The sequence below is a fragment of the Pocillopora damicornis genome, chromosome 4, assembly GCF_964200805.1.
Source record: "Pocillopora damicornis chromosome 4, jaPocDami1.2, whole genome shotgun sequence".
NCBI classification, from domain to species: domain Eukaryota; kingdom Metazoa; phylum Cnidaria; class Anthozoa; order Scleractinia; family Pocilloporidae; genus Pocillopora; species Pocillopora damicornis.
This window is the reverse complement of record NC_142673.1, coordinates 13,152,845-13,172,129: the sequence shown is the minus strand read 5'-3', so window position 1 is coordinate 13,172,129 and position 19,285 is coordinate 13,152,845. Positions and strand designations below refer to the sequence as shown.

Genomic DNA, 19,285 nt, shown 5'->3' with positions numbered 1-19,285 from the left:
GTGATCGACTGTTACTTTCCGCTTCACAGAGCCTGAGACGACTCAGAAAAAAAAACGGATATCTTTTGACTTACTGTTTTCTTCCCTGAAAGGTGTTCATTTTCCCTTCTGTTTAACCCTTTATTTCCTAACATCAATATTTACATTCTCCTTACTGTTCTTTATACATTTCCGATGGTACAAATCAGGAGAATTTGTTTAACGTGCAATCGCAAGCTTCTTTAGTAGGCGTTCATTAATTTTTCTTTTATCTCGTGACCTGAGACTCGGCAGTGATATTGTGAGGAGAAATTAGAAGCTCGGTTATTCTTGGGGGTTAAAAGTTTCAAATTTCAATGATTACTAAGGAACCTGTATTAATTCATTTCTTTTTGCTGCTATAATTCGGATAATTTGGTTCCCATTTGATATTTTTCTTGCCCCGCTAGTAACCTATACTTCTCTACTTAATCATGTTTATTGTAAGGTAAGATCTGGCAGATGTGGCGTGTTAGCGTTTTTCAGGCGAGCAGGTAAGCGTGAGGCGAGTGCGAGAGACGCTTCATGCGTTAAAGGAAGAGAACGGAAAATTGATTTAAAAAGCACAAATGAGGTCTGCTCTGCGGGGTAATCGTAAGGATGTTATGACTTTTCGATAAATAGATTGGATTATGAATTAATTACAATCGCGAACAAAGCTTTGGAGAGATCAAAACGCCTTTATTTCCTCCTCTCCCTTCTACCACTATTATATTTTCTAACATTCGCTTACTCAAGAAGAAGAGCAACACGATCGAATCGGCGAAAATTGGTGAAAATAACGAGGTTTGAACTGAGTTTTTATCCTGATAGTTACACTTGGCGTAGTTACACACGTATTCTACAAAGGTGTCAATTGAACCGCAGTGCACAAATTTTGCGGGCGTGTATTTGCGCTTTGTTCTTAATAGGAAACAGTACGAACTGATGTCGAGTACTTTATACTATTTATTTGCGAAAAAGTGTACATTTGCAAGATATATCCCCTCTTCCTAAAGAATCTGTTGCATCAAAATGTCATCAGTGATTTCGTTCCTGTCGTGGACGGCCACTATCGCAACAGTTGGATTTTTCATCTCAGGCGTGTGAGTAAATTATGTGCGATTCTGCCCTTAAACTTCTTATTGTAATATTCCTCATGAACTTTCTTTTCCCAAGCTAAAGGGATGGGAAACAATACGTCTGTAGAACTACATAAATTTTACCTAACTGAGACTAAAATTATCTATGGTGGTGCAACGATTTTGTTCAAATAAGAGGCAAGATTTCCGTATGACCCCAATACGTTAACATTTACGGTATGCATACAGCTCATGGATGAAAGAAAACACAGGCAAAGTAATAGATTCCTTAAAAGACAATGGTTTTGTCTTGGAAAAGTATGATGTTATATGGAAATCTTCCCGAAATGTGAACACACGCATACACTGAAGTGAAGAGAAAGGGTTCAGAACACGTAGCTCGATAACTTCTAATCAGTAATTGCTAGCAAAGTAAATCTTTGTGAGCGTAAGAGTTTGTGGGGGAACTCTGTAATAACAATAGGAAAAACGCTTTTGTGATTCAACGAGTTTTATTATTGGTATATGAGGCAAGGATTTCCATTTCTTGTCAACTTTATGTTCCTTTATGTTCCACAAACTTTTCATATCTGATTGTACACTTCAAGATGAAACTTTTCCTGACAGGAGACTCTAGTTGTTGCTTGGGGGGGGGGCTTGTATTTTTAGTTCTTTGATTGGGTAATTGATTTTTAATGGGACTGTTGCTGAGAGAACAATTTTCTTGTCCTGATATTCAATTGATTGGGTGGCAATCATTTGCATAATTTGATATATGTGATTACTTTATGTAGTGGGCCAGCCTAGTGAGAACATCAGTGAAGGGATAAACTTAGGTTAGTTTCTGGAGAAACTATAGGGGGTATTATGGGAAAATTTGGTTTCAACAACTGTGTTGATAATGTGAATTAGCCATTGAGAAGAATTTCCCAAGCCCTTCGTCAACTCATTTGATAACACCAATCTATCTTGGTTGAGAACATAGCATTAAACTAATGCTACAATACAACTTCAATACATGTTTTTAAATCATGTTTGTAGTTTTAACTGTATAATAAAGTTTTATTTTTACCAGCCTTTAATACAGAAATAAAAAGTGTACAGCAGTAATTCATGTCATTTTGGCCTTTTGGACAGGTTGACATGTCAGAAAATGGTCCAGAATGGAAGCACTGATAATGTGCCTCTCCTGCCATTTGTCACAACATTTCTTAAGTAAGTAATTTCTGCTTTGTGGTCAGAAATGAGCAATTTACTCAATATGCTGGTTTTGCTTAAAAGCCTGTCCAGATAAGTAGACCTTGTGGCATAAATTTTGCCTCTCTTGTTCATCAGAAATTTCAGTCAGCTTGTTACCAAAGATAAGATTTAAGTGTGTTTGTTGTAAACAGGGCGTGAAATTAATTTTTTTCTGATAGTCACTTGGCTCCTAAATTCTTCAAAGTGGTAGCCAATTCAAAAAAAGTTGGTCGCCATTTTCAAAGACAAACAAAAGCTTTTTTTTATGCTGTCATCATTCTAGAAATTAAGTTAGGAAAAGATCTTTAACCTGCTACAAAGTGGACACTAGGATGGATGATATGCAATGTTCAAGCTCACTTAAATCCAAGATGGTGTCTAGTTATCGATCGAGATGCATGTGCTACGTTTTGGAAACAAACCTAATGTGGAAATTTGCCGTGGATTTATCTTTGCAAATCTTTTTAATTCACTATATCTCTAGGTAAGGTCATGATGATTTGGTCACCAAAGTGAAAAATTTAGTTGCATTGGCGCCTGTATTAGGCACAATTTCACGCCCTGTGTGAAGTAGAGGCAGCCTTTCAAAGTTTCATCCTTGGAACTTAATGGAGAGTGGAAAATTTCCATAGCTCAGTTGCAAAGATATTGTCAACAATTTAGTTCATTCTGGAAACAGTAGAATGTACATTATTTAACCTTTTAACTCCCAAGATCTCTTTATTAATTCTCCTTACTATTTGCTAAATGATTCTCATTGTGTTAGTTTGGAGAATTTGGCATTGGATCAATTAGTAATCTCATAATTGATATTTTTCTCTATTCTCATCACTTGTCTGCATGATACTGTAGAGATATAGTAAGGAGAAATTCTGTCTTGGTCATTCATGGGAGTTAAAGGGTTAATTTTACAATGTATTGTAAAGTGTTTGCTTAGCCAAGATGTATTTCCATTTCCTTTGTGTACAGCTGTATGATGTGGGCAAGCTATGGTATTCTTAAAAATGATTCTGCACTAATTCCAGTCAATTTAAGTGGAATGATGTTACAAGTACTTTACATTTTGTGTTTCCTTTACTACTGTAAACAGAAGGTAAGGTCATTGATAATAAATCCACACACACCAATCTAAGTGAGGTCTCAAGTAGAGTTTGTATTTCTTCTTCATAGATCATTTGCTTGTTTTTTTATTTGTTTGACTGTCTTAATCCTAATCAATTAGATAGATACAAACTATAATATGTGCTGATATTTTTTGAGTTGCATTGTATTTTCCAACCTGCATAAGGACAACGAAAAATATGAGCAATGAGTTAACCATTTGCTTGTATGATATGTTAAACCATTTAAATGTAAAAACAGAAGTTGGGATCTTTTAGTGTGGTCTTTTAATTGTTCTGTTTTCTGTTGGTTTTTTTTGCCCTGTTCTAAAGTGTAGTATTAAGTAGCATTAATTTTGCTTGAATGTTCCAATGCCCTAGTATCAAATGATAAAATGGCACTTAAAAAGCAGGATAAATTTACATTAAGTAATACTTTAAACGAATTATTTTGGGTTTACCATTTTATAGATGGACCCTTGCTGCAGACCAAAAAATTTGTTAAGGAAAGGGGGTACTGTAAACTGTTCATCACTCAGTATACCAAATCTTATGGAGTTCTCTTCTTCCTAAGGGAAAAGAACTGAAGATCATTTTATATGCTGCACTTGTATCACTGGCATTATACTTTTACGTAATGCAATATATTACAGAGGAAACCCAGCGGGTTGCACATCTTGGATTTGCATGCATCATCTTTACTGTTACAATGCAAGCCTCACCATTAGCAGCAGTGGTAAGCAAAATGTACTTGATTATCATGTTTTTATATGTGTCTCAGCCAGAGTTCCCAGTAACCATGAGATGTTATTTGTAGAAGTCTGCTGGAACAAGTTCAGCTTTCAAGCTGATCAAAATGTCCTATAATATGAAGTCACATTACATTAAATAAACAGCAAGCACCAAAATGTACAAAATTTTGTAATAAGAATAAGCAGTTTTGGTATTTGATTTTCCCTGCCATGGGCCAATTGGGACTACATGACTACCTATATTAGGTATTAGGACTACCTTTTTATCAAGGGTAAATGGTTGGGGGTCAAAATATTCTTTAAAATTATCAGGAAAATTATTTATGAATGTCTTACAACTCATTCAAATCAAATTTCACTGACTCATGCTTTCATGACTTTCTAGTACATGCTTTTGCCATGTGTTTGCCATATTTGTGTCTGTGACTGTAGCCCATGTTGTCTTAAACTTTTTCATTACCATCATCTCTCTTTTATACTGATCACTGCTTTCTCCTTTTGCGGATTTCTTTGGACATAGTTTTTCCATTCAAAGTCAAATTACAGCAGAAGAAAATGTAAACGCTAAGGATGCTGTTTCATGAACAGCTGGTGACACATGTATGATTTGTATGAAAGTATTGTTTTATATTTGAATTAAACTATGAAATGATAATATTCAAGTGATGCAGCTTGTCCCCCATGCTGTGCATTTGGAGAAATCAAAGTTTTAGAAAAAGAAATCTTGATTGCAAAATTCTTTGAAAAAAAGAAAATTAAAACGAAATGAGAATAAATACTATTTAATATATTCACTGCAATGGTTATCCCATTTCTCCTGCAGGCTAAAGTTGTAAGGACCAAAAGTACAGAGTCCATGCAATTTATATTCTCATTTATGATGGTTCTGGTGTCTTTTCTTTGGCTCTGTTATGGGATTGCTGTGGATGACATCAACATTAAGGTGCAAATGAAGTCTTAATTTTATATTTGTATGAGTTATTGGGATTGACATCAGTATCTGAACAACGGCACACCTACCCCTCCCCTAACCCAACATTAACCCTGATGTGATATTGGTTGACTGTGGTTTGGTTAGGGGAGGGGTAGGTGTGCAGTTGCTCAGATACTGACATTGATCCATTTATTGTAATTGGTGTTGTTATTATGCTAAAAAAAAGCACTATGTGACCACTGGATTATTTGCTGTAAATCCCCCTGGATGGGTTACCCAGGGGTCTTTCATGTGTGAACCTCACCACCACCCTTCCCTCTCCCAGTATTTAAATAATCAGGTTTCCACAATATAGCACTTCATGTTAATCAGCTTTTAAATTGAAATAACAAAGTTTGGCATGGTGACAGAGAAGATGAAGGGTGAAGACAACATTGTACAAAAGTTTTTGATGCAGCTCATTGTTTTCTGCCTGACTTAACGGGCCTTCAAGCTGGTTCACAAGTGTACATTATAAATTTGTTTAATTATTTTTATTTTTCTTCTTGGTTGGCAGGTCCCAAATGCAAGTGGAGTAATATTGGGTCTCATTCAACTGAGTTTGTTCTGTATTTATCCTTCCAAACCTCCTAGACAGCAGTGACTTTGTAATAATTTATTTATGTTTGTGAAACTGTTGCCTGAAGTCGTCAATTCTTGTCTTTCAAGTCTAGACGTAAAATAGGTCATTTTTTAAGCGTGAAAGACAGCGTGATGTTTCAGCAGGGAGTCCAAATACTGAGGGTCAGCGGGTGGGAATTCTATATGACATTGTGTTATTTCGCGATATTTCGCGTTTCAACTCCGTTGATTAACAAAAATAAAGTACGATGTATTCTGCCATTCGTTTTGGTAAAAATACACAATCATCAGTGGTTTTTTGGCAGTTTCCCAAGTGTCTCAAACTTAAATTACGAATGAACGACGTTTTATTTATGATGTCTGGTCAAAGCACGCCTGTGCACTAAGACTAATTGGTGACCCTGTCGTTTACACAAAACGTTATTGCTTTCTGAGCATTTTGATAACATTGACTTCGAGAAGGCATTTGACACACTGAATTTTGATTTTTTCAATTAGACCTTGGCATTAATTAAACTTTGTTCCTTCTTTCATACATAACATTCGAGCGCTGTTACTAAAGTATAAAAATGTATCATGTGAAGTTATGAATGATGGATTTGCTACTGCCGGGGCGCTTTTCTCTAGAAAGAAGCGTCAGACACGGTGACCGCTTTTCTCTGTATTTATTTATTACTGCTGTCGACATTTTGGCTGTAAAAAGGTAATGGAGAATGTAGGTAGTAGTATTTAGGCTTTTAAAATCGAGCACGAAACACTCAAACTATTTTCATTTGCGGATGACATTTTCTAAAAGATAAATCTTCCTACACTAGTTTTAAAGCCAATCATAAGAAAAGAAAAAAAATTTTCTCGGAAACGGTACTTTATAGATTGTAGATATTCCAAAACACAATACTTGCGTCACCATTAAAAGTTTGGGGGTGTAGTTTTAGCTATGATAACAAAGGGAAGCTCTTAAATTTAGACAAACGTAAAAGGATATTAAAAGATAAATACAAGGAAATGGGTTGGACTTTCATTAGTAGGAAGAATAGTTAAAACATTTACTATCCCCTAATTATGTTCTAAAGAGCAACACGAATGAAACATAGCCTAGTTTGAATTACAATCGTATGTAGGTAAGCCTCTCTTTCTCTGAGTCAGATTCGACTGTTACACAAGGAGTAAAGGGGATATGTTTCTTAAGAAACTGTAATGCTTCGTCGCTGGGTAAGTTTAACAAGGTAATTTGATATCAACTGAGTTCATAGCGTAAATTGGCCAATGTGAAGAGTTTCAAAGCTGAATTTTCGAGTGTTAGCTCTTCGTCCTAGCGAATTGAGGAATTGTAGGTTTTGTGTGTGTGTTTATATGCAGAAAATGGAGCTATCCTATTGGTGGGAACATGGTAAAAAGAAAAACAAGAATAACAAGAATAAATTAGTTGTATGAAAAGTGTTTGTTGATACCGTAGGGATTAAAAGTGCCGATTTAAAAGCCAAATTTTAGCTAGAGTTTTGCGGCTTTCTTAACTACGTGGTTGTAGGGAAAGGTCGCAAACTGCAGTATGCTGCTCAGAATGATTAGGAAAGTTAAATTGTCAAGCGACTGGTGTGGATGCGTCCTTGACATTCTTTCTACGTCGCGAAAGTATTCTCGGAATCGGTCTCCTAGTTATCTTCCTGTTTCATCGTGCGCAAAGGCATAACTACTTTTTCCATTTGGTTGTAATTTTGGCTCATGCTGGTTCTCGTAAGGTAGCTTTCATGTTCGAGGGTTTGTCAACCCTTCTCCCGAGATCTCGTTGGTAATTCTCCTCACTGTCTGCGTTACAATTCTTATGATGTTGGTTCGGAGAATTTAGTATTTGATAAACGAATAAACCTCTAACAGGTAGTTTTCTTTATTCTCATCACTTTTCTGCTTAATATTGTATTAATACTGTAATGAGAAATTTTGTCTTGATCACACATGTACGTGTAGCCTCCGCTTGGTAATTTAGTTCATTCCTTGTGAAGATTGTCTGGTCTCCGTAGTTTCTTTCTGGATCTATTCTGACAATCAGCTTTGATTTATGTATAGATAGTTCCCTGTCATAGAAATAGCGCTTTTACGAATTTCTTTGTGCGCGTGAACAAAGTAAAGTGAGCTTTCAAATTATACATTACATGGAAAAAAATTTGGAATCCTTGTGAATCCATGAAAAAGCATAACTGGTCCAACAAAGTATCCAACTATTGCTTCTGAAAGTAAGCGCTCTTTTCTGTCAATATAGTAGATGGTTTTTATACCCAATTCGTCCTTTAGATTTAAGTGAAGTGCCGTAGGGCCCTCAATCAATTCTTGTTATTGTGATCTTCCATTTTTTACAAATATCCCACGCATGAGAATCCTCATGTTTTAGCTAGTAGCATTTTCTTCAAGCCTCAATTGAGCCTTCTGTACTTCCGGTAGCTATTTCTTTTCGGCTTTGTAATTTTATGCGTTTGTTATTTTTTCGTGATATCCTTCAAATTCTATTCGAGTAAGTATATTTTTCCTCCTTTTATAATAGTGCCGACATTAGCCGCTACTTTGTATAAAGCTCGTTAGCCTTCTTTGTCGATATTGTTATTAATCTGTGCTGCGGAAAATTTTACCATAGAAAACTAAGTTCGTCTTTCAGCTTTTTTGGGTGTAATTGATATACTCTCAGCGAATGAAATGCAGAACTGTTCGAAAGTGTGTTATTTAATAAACTTAAGTTACATTTGAACGTTTTAGCCCGCGACTGTGATACAACTTTGACGGCGTTTGACTTTAAATTACGGAAATTACCGTCCCAGTGATTCAACAAAGCTTATATTTGGAACTAAATCCATGTAAGTATGTTCACTATTTGTATTTTATTGTTCAAACCTTTTTCGCCGATCGTTTTTGTCGTGTTTTTGCATTTTTTTTTTTTTGTTAGGGATCCTTATTTTAAACAGTACGATTAGTTGATTGCGACTATTTTCGCTTTTTCGATGGCGTTGAATCGTTCCATATTTGCTCAGTGCTTTACCTCTTTTTTTTTTTTTTGCACTGAAACCTTAATGAATATTTGTGGCTAAGCTCGAGGTCAGATGCACTTCGTAAAATAATGAATTGTTTTTTTTACGGTTGTATCTCCCACCGTGCCATTGTCCATCTCGTCATTACATAAAATATTGATGGTTACAAAGTTCAACTTATTACTTTAACATTGCACTCATTGTAAAATGTGACACGCATTTAATAAGAATATAGCTTAAAAACATTTTCCGGTAGAACCTAGCTTCAGTCAAAGACTATTTGCACTAATTTTTACTGATTCAAGAATCGCTTTCCTAAACCTTCGTCTTCATGTTGGGCCACAGTTTAACTGTCTGGCTAAATTTACATTCTGAGCTGGCCTGAATCTCACTCGAATCCAACGCTTATATTGATAATGAACTAAAATTTAATGTGTTGCGTTGATAAATGTAAAAGCCTAAGTGATCATGAAATGATGCATGCGAAAAAAAGAAAACTAAACGATGGTTGCCAGATGGGTTATAAAAGTCAGTCAACCAGCTGGGTGTTTACATTCTCAACAAATCTCTCTTAAAAATTTACCACAAACAACTGGCGTAGCTTCACAGGCTTTTATCTCACCTATGCGGGAAATAGCATCTCTGTATCATTGAAGCCGAGGTGTCGTCAGCTTTTAATCGCGAATAGTATTTTGGTTGAGTTCGTTAATATTAATTACAATTATTATAGAAGTATAAAAGCTTTTCCTGTTTCGAGAGATGTGCATTGCATCTTAATAGAGCTGGCTCTACCTTTGACAGAAATGTTCATACCACTTTAAAACACCGGTGACATTTGACGCTTGGAGCATTTGTGAGATTAAAGACTTCCTATCATCACTGGCAAAGATAAGCTTCTAAAGATGAGTGACACAAATAATATTTCATGGTAAACTGGATTTCTCTTAAGCTGCATTTACTAAAGAGACTTGAGTGTTGTAGTAAGCACTCTGCAAATAGAAAGGTCGAAATTTAACGACGCTCTCTGAAAAAAGAAGGTAAGAGATTTTTTCTCTTAAAAGCATTTTTTTTTTTATTACATCTCTTTCCCTAGCAAGGGAAAGGAACCCCATGAGGTGATCTTTTGCTTGACCTATTGGTTCAGTACCCAGATTTGGTCCCCGAGAATTCTACATCTCACGCTAGTCAAAGTTACGTGTGTTTAACTTGTCTTTTTTACATTATTTACCGCATTTTACATTTATTCTTAAAGTAAATATTAAATAAAGAACAAGATATATTGAAATTTATGAAATACAAAAACGACACGATAAACTTCAATTCGATATAAATGTCCTATGCATTGAATTTACCTTAGAATTAACTTGAAGCTATATAAATCCTTGGCGACGACGGAAAAAGATGATTTTACTTGCTTGGTAAAAATTTAAATAACTATGAAAACAACGCATTGAGCTTTTACTTGCTGTAACAACCTATCAGTGCACTTTATCAGGCAAGTCTCACGTTTCTGTTTGTTCTTTTGCAAATGAATTTGAAGGCGAGTTTTTTATTATACGATCCTTGTTATCTTTGTAATGTATTTTCAATCATCTGTTATAGCTTTTGAGAATGAACTCAATGGGAGTTTCTCAATAAAACTTCATTTCCTGCGTATGGACAATGGATATGATAAAAAGCAATTTTTACTTTGAACGCAAATATGTTAATAAGCGGCAAAAGAGGATTCGATATACTGCAGTTGTAAAGCTGTTGTCACAGTAAGCTCTTCATGCAAACGGATTTCGAGTTGGATGGTCAGAAATCTCAAGTGCACTTTGGAGTTTACTTAAGCGCTATATACGAAAAGCCAACCTGAACGCGAGAGACAAAAATCAGGTAACATAGTATTTGTGAGTCGCATAATTTGAGAACCCTTTTTTTTTTTTTTTTTTCAAAAAGTGTTTAAATCAACACCAGATAATCATACAGTGGATCAACTGAAATGGATTACCTCTCACACGGTTTTAATCTTAGTCATTAATGTCACTGACCCTTAAACGTGTTTTACTTCGCAATTTAGGGTCGAAAATTCAACGCCTTTTTGATATTTCTATATAAGATCCTTATGATGTATAATCAGTCCTAGAATATTTGACTAGGCGCGATTTTTTAAATTCTGCATGCATTTTTTTCCTTGGACGTCTTCTAAGCGTTAAATTCCTTGTAAAGTACACACACTTTCTTCTTTAGAAACATAAAATCAATAACCTTGAGGAAAGGCTAGTGTATATTAATTTGAATTCTGAGAAGGAATTAACTGTTATAATTCTACCGAAGGAAGTCCTGATTTCAAGTAAACAGCACTCCGTGTACGTGTGAAAAGTTCTCTTCCAGCACATGTATTTCGATTCATACTCATACAGCAGTTCTGAGAACGGAGGGAGAGCTAGAGAGGAGTCATAATGACTCGATCGAACAGAAATTATTTACAAGATGAGCGCTGATAATTTTTGATAACTTGCAAACTAAGATGATCTCGATTGTTAAACCTTTGTATTGCTTCATTGTCTCCGAGTTGAGGTTAGAGGGAATGGTGAACGCATTAGAAGAAATCAGATTTTCGATAGGTGAGAAAATTTTGTCATTTCACCTTGTGGAAGTATTAATTGCCTGACGATTCTCGCAGAAGAAAAAAAACTGAAGTCAAATTTGCAGGATGAGTTTCGGGGAACAACAAAGACGCCATCTTCTACGCGTGCTCTTTGCAAGTGTGAAATATTACTCTGAGTGGTTACTAGTGGGAAAAGTTGTTTGTAACAGCGGCTCTTCTACAAGTTTTATACGAACGCGAACCATACATAGCTGCTATGAGTTGGATCGGGCTCACTTTAACCACTTCATGGTTTTTCCATTTATTTTTTATTTTCTTTTCATACCATCACCTGAGCACTTAAAAAAAAACAAAAAAAAACAGAGTTAATGGCCGTCCTTAGGAAAAAAGGTGTTAGCGCTCAACAAGGCTGTAAATTCCATATCACATCCAAGGTTAACTCTTAAATATACTTATTGTATCAAGCAGAACTTTCTTACCTTGCAGTTAAAAGCAGCGAAAGTCCTGTGCTTGCACTTTGTAAGGGCTTAAAACGTTACTGATCAATAATCTGAGGGTGTAGTTGGTCGTTGGCCTGTTAGAGAAAGGCTGTAAATATTTCCGGCTTTCTTCCGCTGTGTTGCATGTTACACCCTTTAAGTGCCAAGAGGAACTGATCACGAGATTGACTTGTTTCTAAACACCGGCAAAGAACACATGATTTCTTTTTTACTTCAAAGTTCGTAAGTATAAAGTGTTACATAAGGGGAAGAAAATGATTATAATGATTAATACTAATAATTAGCACTAACAATTTTTCAAACCCTTGCTATATTGAAACTGACTCGAAAAATTTTTTGAGGCCTCTAAGCGACCGAGGCGCACAAGGTATAATTTTTGTAACTTGAAATCACAAATGAAAATCGTCTTTTCTGGCACCTATTGTTTTCTTTTGGATGCCACCCCTTATAGTTCGGCGGCTCTTTTTGACTCAAATCGTGACACAAAACAAAACTCCACCTAAAACGCCCATCTGCGGGACGTTATCGATTAAAACAATTATAATCAGCTATTGATCAGCTTTTTGTCGTATGCCACAGAGGCGAGCCCCAAGTAATTAAGCACCTTCAGCCTTTTATTTATATATTTTCTCTGATTGACATCACATGTAAAGTAATGTTTTTCATTGCGTTTCACTTCTTTCTTTTATTTAGATTTTGTTTTCTGAATAATCAACCCGGCAAAGCGATTATGTTTTGGCGATCTTCTTTAATTTCGTTGATGAACGTCTGGCGCCAGATTAAACCTTAAATGGAGAAAAGTTTAAGATTCACGTCTTGGTAATTGTTGCTCTCATTCAAATAACGTGTCATCTCTGAAGGCTAGAACGCGTGTTTTACTCTGCTGTCAGTGAAATAGGATTGCACTTCAGATTAGAAGTAAGTTTAAGTTGCAACGTTTTGACAGTCATCTGCTACTGCTTGCCTTTCAGTTGATTTAGAGCACTGGTTTCTAAAAGAAGAATAGATTGTGAATTTTGGAGAAATGTCACTAGTACTGAAAATTGCCGGTGATAACGAAAGGCTGAGATGTTGAGAAAAAAACCTAGAGCGTTAGGCTATAAACATGTGCTTATTTTACATGAGCTCATGAAAAATAAACACAAACAAAAATCCGAATGCAGACATTAGAGTGTGCAAAATGAATTCTTGCACCTGGTAGACATAGAGAAAAACTAGCCCTTTGTAGAACGATCAAAACCTATTTATCTGATGGAAATGCAAATGAACCCTGGTGCCTTCTTGTAAAAGGCCGTTTTATTAGGAAATCACATTCAATTACACTTTCGCATGCTCATTGTCAATATTATCCGTCTCTGCAAACGAGATATTACATTTGGATTTGAAAAAAAGTCGCTGAAGCTCACTCAAAGTGGAATACTGTCCAGATCTTGTTTCCAATCAGTTTATCTTTTCGAGCCTGAAACACAAGAAATACAACTCATTAAAAACTAAAAATTGCAGACAACATTCTCATTCGCTGTTTCATTATTTCTTTCCTCGCGTTTTCGTCAAATGTACATAACATCTGTTTCTTGAATCTCGATACATCTTGGCATGACTGACACTAATGAAAACAAATTTTGATTTAACGGTGGTGAGCGGACTAGAAATTTAAGATGATAAATGGCCTCTTAAATTTTGTGTTTGGGACCACTTCACGCCGAGTGAAAGAGTATTTTTAAAATAAGCAAAAGGCAAGTAGTATTGGGCGTTCTTTTTTTGGCTTTATTATTGTAATTATGACATTCCAGGCATAGGTTAATATGGACTGGACCATTGGACCATTGCAAAAATTGGACTATTTTTGGACCATTTTTTGGACCATTTCTTTAACCCTTTTTTGGACCTTTTTATGAACCAATTTTTAGACCATTTTATCGGGGGGGGGGGTCAAACCATTAATACTTAGGGAGGGGTGGGATGTAGTCTATCAATACTCAGAGAGGGGTAGTAAGCAGACAGCGAGGGGTGGAGGACGAACTATTAGTACGCGGGGAGGGCTGGGCGGTTGTTGTATTAGCAAATAAATGTAAATTTTGTTTTTTGTCGTCCGATAAGATCAATGACAGAAGGAAGATAACTAGATTTAATGATCTATTGTATACACAAAGGGAAACGTGAAGCAACTGATGGATGATTCACGCTAACCGTGAGTATCATTTAGCACTGGCAGTTGAGGATCGAAAACGGGCGATATCTTCGATAACAATTAAGTTTAATGTTTGGGTGCCAGTTTTGCATTCGCATGACAGAAAAATATGGAAACACTACGGCCCAGCGCAAAAATTTGACAAAAATATTCAGTCGAAAAACCGCTCAAAATGAGTAACATGATCCTAGGAAAATTCCATTAATCAGTAGCATTTACTAATAAAACAAACTCTCACCCCTCCTTGCGTATTGATAGTTTGTCCTTCACCCCCCTCAGTAACAACAATCTGCTTAACGCACCTCCCTGAGTACTGATAGATTGCATCCCGCCCCTCCCTTAGTGCCAACGGTCTGCCTTCCCCCGGAAAAATTGTCCTTAATAAATGGTCCAAAAAAAAGGTCCAAAAGTTGGCCCAAAAAATGATCCAAAAAATAGTCCAAAAAATGGTCTAAGGGTCCAATGGTCCAATCCTTATTTTACCCTATGCCATACTTTTGCTTGCATTGGTTTGTGAGCACCTATCATTAGTTACATTTGAAATAAGTCATTATTTTTTTCCTTACTAAGTAACTTTTCGTAAGTCATCAGGTTAATCAGTGACAATTGCGGCTTTAGAATTGTGAGCAATTGTTCATGGTTTAAGTGTAAATTCATTCTCTTTATCAACACTTTATGGGTTTAATCAATGAAGAATACAAAAACAAAAATCTGAATGGACCACAAGCAACCTCTAAGGGGCCGAATGCAGATAACATTACAGTTAGGATATTTTTCTATTTGTCGGTTGGCCGAAGAAAAGACCCTCGCTATACACAGTCATTTTGAACAATGAGTATGAGGCTTCGAGTCGCGTATGATGAGCTGCTTCTTCCCACCAAAATAGGGAACTTATATTCAGTCACTTAAGACAAGAAAGACGTTGAGATAATTATATTTACACATACCTTTGTTTGCTGTGAGAGCTTCAAATGCTAAGGCATTTCCGATTTATTGCTCTCAAGCATACTTTCATTATTTACACAACTGTCAATTAGGTTAAATACTACAATGCTACTCGGGGGAGGTACTCCTTGTGATTCCTGTTTGGCCTGTGCTGTCCGGGTCTCCAACATTTCCGACTTGACCTCTTTACTCCATAACATACTCATTATACCCTCAGTATCACTTTCCACTGCATTGTGCGATTACCACCTCCTCCCCCTTTCTTGGGGAAAACACTGAAACACTTACGTTTATTGGCACTTCAGTCTTTTAACTTAACGTATGTCTAACTGGTATAACATGCTTCGCTCTCTTAGTATTTGGATGCAGAGGTTTTCAAGGCCAAGAAATCAATTGAAAGGGAAGACAGAAGGCAAAGATATTTGAATGGCGCAGCGGAACTCTGTACAAGTTATTATGAAAAATGCCTCCTTCGAAGACAACGAAACAGGACAGCACAACAAGACGGTGGTGTTTTTTTCATTTTTAGGTTTAATGTCAATTTTTATTGTTGCTATCAACTGCTTCGTCGTGTTCTTGGTTTGGAAAAAAAAGGTTCTTCGTACACCGGCGAACATTTTTTTGACAAGCCTTGCTTGCGCCGATTTCTTTTCAGGATCTTGTGCGATTCCACTGATCATAGCCTGCCAGCTTTTGGAAACACGTCATTCGTGGAGTGGACCCCTTTGCCTGAGCATGGATCTTATAAGCAGAATGTTGTCAATATCCTCCATTCTTCACTTACTAGTTATCGCTGTAGAGAGGTATGTCGTTATAGTACGCCATGTTAAACCAGACGACTTTGTCAGCTGCAAGAAATACGCTGTCATCGTATCTGCTTTGTGGCTTATTCCTTTATCTGCGTCTTTCATACAACTAACGTGGATTCATATCAAAGATGGCGTCCCACAGTTGCGAGGTATCTCGAAATCCGAAATCATTTACGACCTTGTTTGCATCTTCGGATTCGTCGTTTTTCCTTTGACGATCATTGTTATCGCTTACAGCAAAGTTTTTTCTGTTTTGCGAAGGCACGCTAAAGAAATAGACAAACAGACAGCCCTTTTTATGGCATCTTCCAGGAATCAAAGTCATAAACTAAAGGAAAAGCGAGCCACATTTATCTACGCATCAATGATCGTCTTTTACGTAATTGGGTGGTTTCCTTACTTTCTACTATCTTTGTCTTATGACCTGGATGTTGAGGAAGTGCTCACTATCCCCTATTGGACTGACACTCTTTTCATGTTTTTAAGATTTCTGAGTCCGCTGGTCAATCCTTTATTATACACATTCTTTAAACAGGATTTCAAAGATGTGATTTTTTCTATGAGAGGGGGATCTAAAGCGCACGCTGACACACTGATGGAGAACTCTTCCCAGTTTGATACGATTCAGTTGCGATATCTGGGAGATTCAGCGACATCAAGTGAACCTCTGTGAATAAAATGGTGGGTAAATATTTTCACAAATGCATGTCAAGGTTTTCGTTTATCTTGAAGGTACGGTAAACTAAAAGTAAAATAAAAACCAAACAATTTGTTGCAAAGAATCTTAGGCTGTACTTCTGGCATCTTTTATTGTGAGTACGAAGTACAAAAAAAATCAGTGACAAATACGTCTCAGAATTTCTGTGTTAATCATGATTAAGCAAATTTCACTTATCAAGACACCTTCTAGTAAAGACTTTTGAATGATTATATGGTTTTCTTCCCCTTTTTGTTGGTGCCAGACTGTAGATTTTAGTTTGAGATATAAGAGGCCGTCACCTTTGGCACAATTAACTCTGCTTTCCAGATTGTCTTAGATAATGCCCTCTAAGCCATTGGGACAATTACGTGAAAGTCATGCCAAATAATAATTTATGATCGAACACGATTGTCAACGTAGAATCGCGTATTTGTGCATGATTGTTCAGGTCATCGAAATCGTCTCGGTAATCTAAGGTGAACTCGGGAAATCGGATCGTTTCGATTAACTGGGAACCAGGTTCCAGAAACAGGCTGATATTATGGATCAATTTTTCCCAGTCAGTTTAAGAATTTCCTTGAAATACTTTCGTTACAATGTATTTTCAGGTGCTTTGATTGTTATGCCATCCCACTATGGTGAACTTAGCGCGTATATAGAACTAATTCAACTTTGTAATTTGAGCCATGAGCTAAAGCCGACGGTAGTCATGATTGACGAAATAACTGAACCACACTGCAGCTGGATATTGACACTTTTTAATTTTGACACGGGTTAAAAATAATGCTTTTGTAAAATGTATGAAGCATATGGAGTAAAGACTTCAATCTTTGCCCTTCTTAATAAACGATAGGCTATTAGACTGAACCTGATCGGCCTACATACCACTGACAAGGAGCAAACAGTGACCCTGGGCTCGAGATTGGCTATTCAATGGCTCTTAAAAAGATGGGCAGTTCAGACTGCATATGGCTACTGATATAGCAGAAGTTTTTATAGCATTGAAAAGAACCTGGGGTTGTATGATGATGCTAGAAGGTAGCGCTGCAGAAGATTTGTCTCGCATGCAAAACAGAAAATCTGCCGCATCCCACATACTTATGAGAGCCCTGTTCCACAAGAGAAAGAAGATTCAAGAATACCGTGAATAACTGACACTCAACCACTAATTAAATGGTAACACATGATAATATTAACGATAACAACGTAACAAAGATAATAATGATGATGATGACAAAAGTAATAGTAATGATAGATTATAGGGGCTAGCTCAAAAACCTCACTGTTCCTCCATCGGTCTATCCTATGGCTTCAATAATGATTAGGCTAGCCTTCTTTTAATTTTGATCTGCCTGTTAATTATAAACCATTTTCTCATTTCATTGCAATTCCACTTTTGTGAAACTTTTGTTCATTCAACAAGGCATTCTGCGTTGTAGAATATTCCGCCATTCCGCTATTCCATCGTTCCATCATTCAACCATACAACCATTCTACCATTCTACAATTCTCCATTTCCACCATCCCACCATCCCACCATTCCACCATCCCACCATTCCACCATCCCACCATCCCACCATTCCACCATCCCACTATCCCACGATCCCACCATTCTACCATTCTACCATTCTACCATTCCACCATTCTACCATTCTACCATTCCACCATTCCACCATTCCACCATTCCACCATTCTACCATTCTACCATTCTACCATTCTACCATTCCACCATTCTACCATTCCGCCATTCCGCCATTCCGCCATTCCGCCATTCCGCCATTCCGCCATTCCGCCATTCCGCCATTCCGCCATTCCGCCATTCCACCATTCCGCCATTCCACCATTCCGCCATTCCGCCATTCCACCATTCCGCCATACCGCCATTCCGCCATACCGCCATTCCGCCATACCGCCATACCGCCATTCCTCCATTCCGCCATTCCGCCATTCCGCCATTCCACCATTCCACCATTCCACCATTCCACCATTCCACCATTCCACCATTCCACCATTCCACCATTCCACCATTCCACCATTCCACCATTCCACCATTCCACCATTCTACCATTCCACCATTCCACCATTCCACCATTCTACCATTCTACCATTCCACCATTCCACCATTCGACCGTTTCATTGTCCACCATTCCACCATTCGACCGTTTCATTGTTTCATGCTTCGCAAATTTATCGGCTCTACTAAGCATTTGTCGCTGATTAAAACGGTAAAATGATCTCTTTTCGAATAAATTGAAATTTTCCTTCAAAGTTTCCACCAATTTAGATATTTCTGCAAGGAAATAGCCTTTTTTTCAATAACGTGCAGGAGAGCCACAGTGAAATTATTTTGAAATGTTCATCATCTATTGTACTGTCACGGTTGGAACTGGAAACATTACACCTTCGGATCTACTGGGAATAATTCGCTGATTAAAGCGGTAAAATTCTCTGTCTGTAAGGAAAAAATTTTTCCTCTTAATATTCATGATACGCCGATCACTCCTTGTAGATATTTCTGCGAGGTAAAACTTTCTTTTTTCACGCGCCATTCTTAAATGATTGTGAGATGTTTATCGTCTTCTGTAGTACACTACGAGACAAACAATAAGAAGTACCGAAAAATAGTGTGATTACCTGCTAATACTCCGTGTAACAATCGAAGCAATTCGAAGAAATCGTCACCAAACGTTGAACGACCGAAGATGTTCCGAAACAAACAAAAGCCAAGAGCGAAGAATATCGTGTAAAACTCGGCAGACTTCGTTGTGAATAAAGGGTGAGTTTCTAAAGAAACTGTGGTGCTGCGTC

At 37.0% G+C, this 19,285-nt stretch overlaps 2 protein-coding genes across 9 annotated transcripts; both read left to right on the top strand.

Annotated features, from left to right (window-relative positions):
- The first annotated feature begins 900 nt into the window (after nt 1-900).
- LOC113666507 (sugar transporter SWEET1) lies at nt 901-7,221 on the top strand. The gene is made up of 6 exons (XM_027182294.2): nt 901-1,103; nt 2,217-2,294; nt 3,288-3,411; nt 3,993-4,154; nt 4,994-5,113; nt 5,661-7,221. The coding sequence occupies exons 1-6, from the start codon at nt 1,033-1,035 to the stop codon at nt 5,745-5,747; spliced, it is 642 nt and encodes a 213-aa protein (XP_027038095.2). The 5' UTR covers nt 901-1,032; the 3' UTR covers nt 5,748-7,221.
- Nucleotides 7,222-7,596: 375 nt separating this feature from the next.
- LOC113666509 (histamine H2 receptor) lies at nt 7,597-17,851 on the top strand. 8 transcript variants are annotated; one of them, XM_089204694.1, is made up of 5 exons: nt 8,067-8,231; nt 8,471-8,568; nt 9,541-9,776; nt 15,325-16,458; nt 17,086-17,851. In XM_089204694.1, exon 4 carries the CDS (start codon nt 15,395-15,397, stop codon nt 16,448-16,450), a length of 1,056 nt encoding a protein of 351 aa, XP_089060820.1. In that variant the 5' UTR covers nt 8,067-8,231; nt 8,471-8,568; nt 9,541-9,776; nt 15,325-15,394; the 3' UTR covers nt 16,451-16,458; nt 17,086-17,851. The 8 variants fall into 8 exon arrangements, with proteins under 8 accessions (XP_089060817.1, XP_089060823.1, XP_089060820.1 ...); XM_089204691.1 differs by lacking the exon at nt 8,067-8,231 and adding an exon at nt 7,597-7,956 and having other exon boundaries at nt 8,471-12,750; XM_089204692.1 differs by having other exon boundaries at nt 8,471-12,750.
- Nucleotides 17,852-19,285: the final 1,434 nt, after the last annotated feature.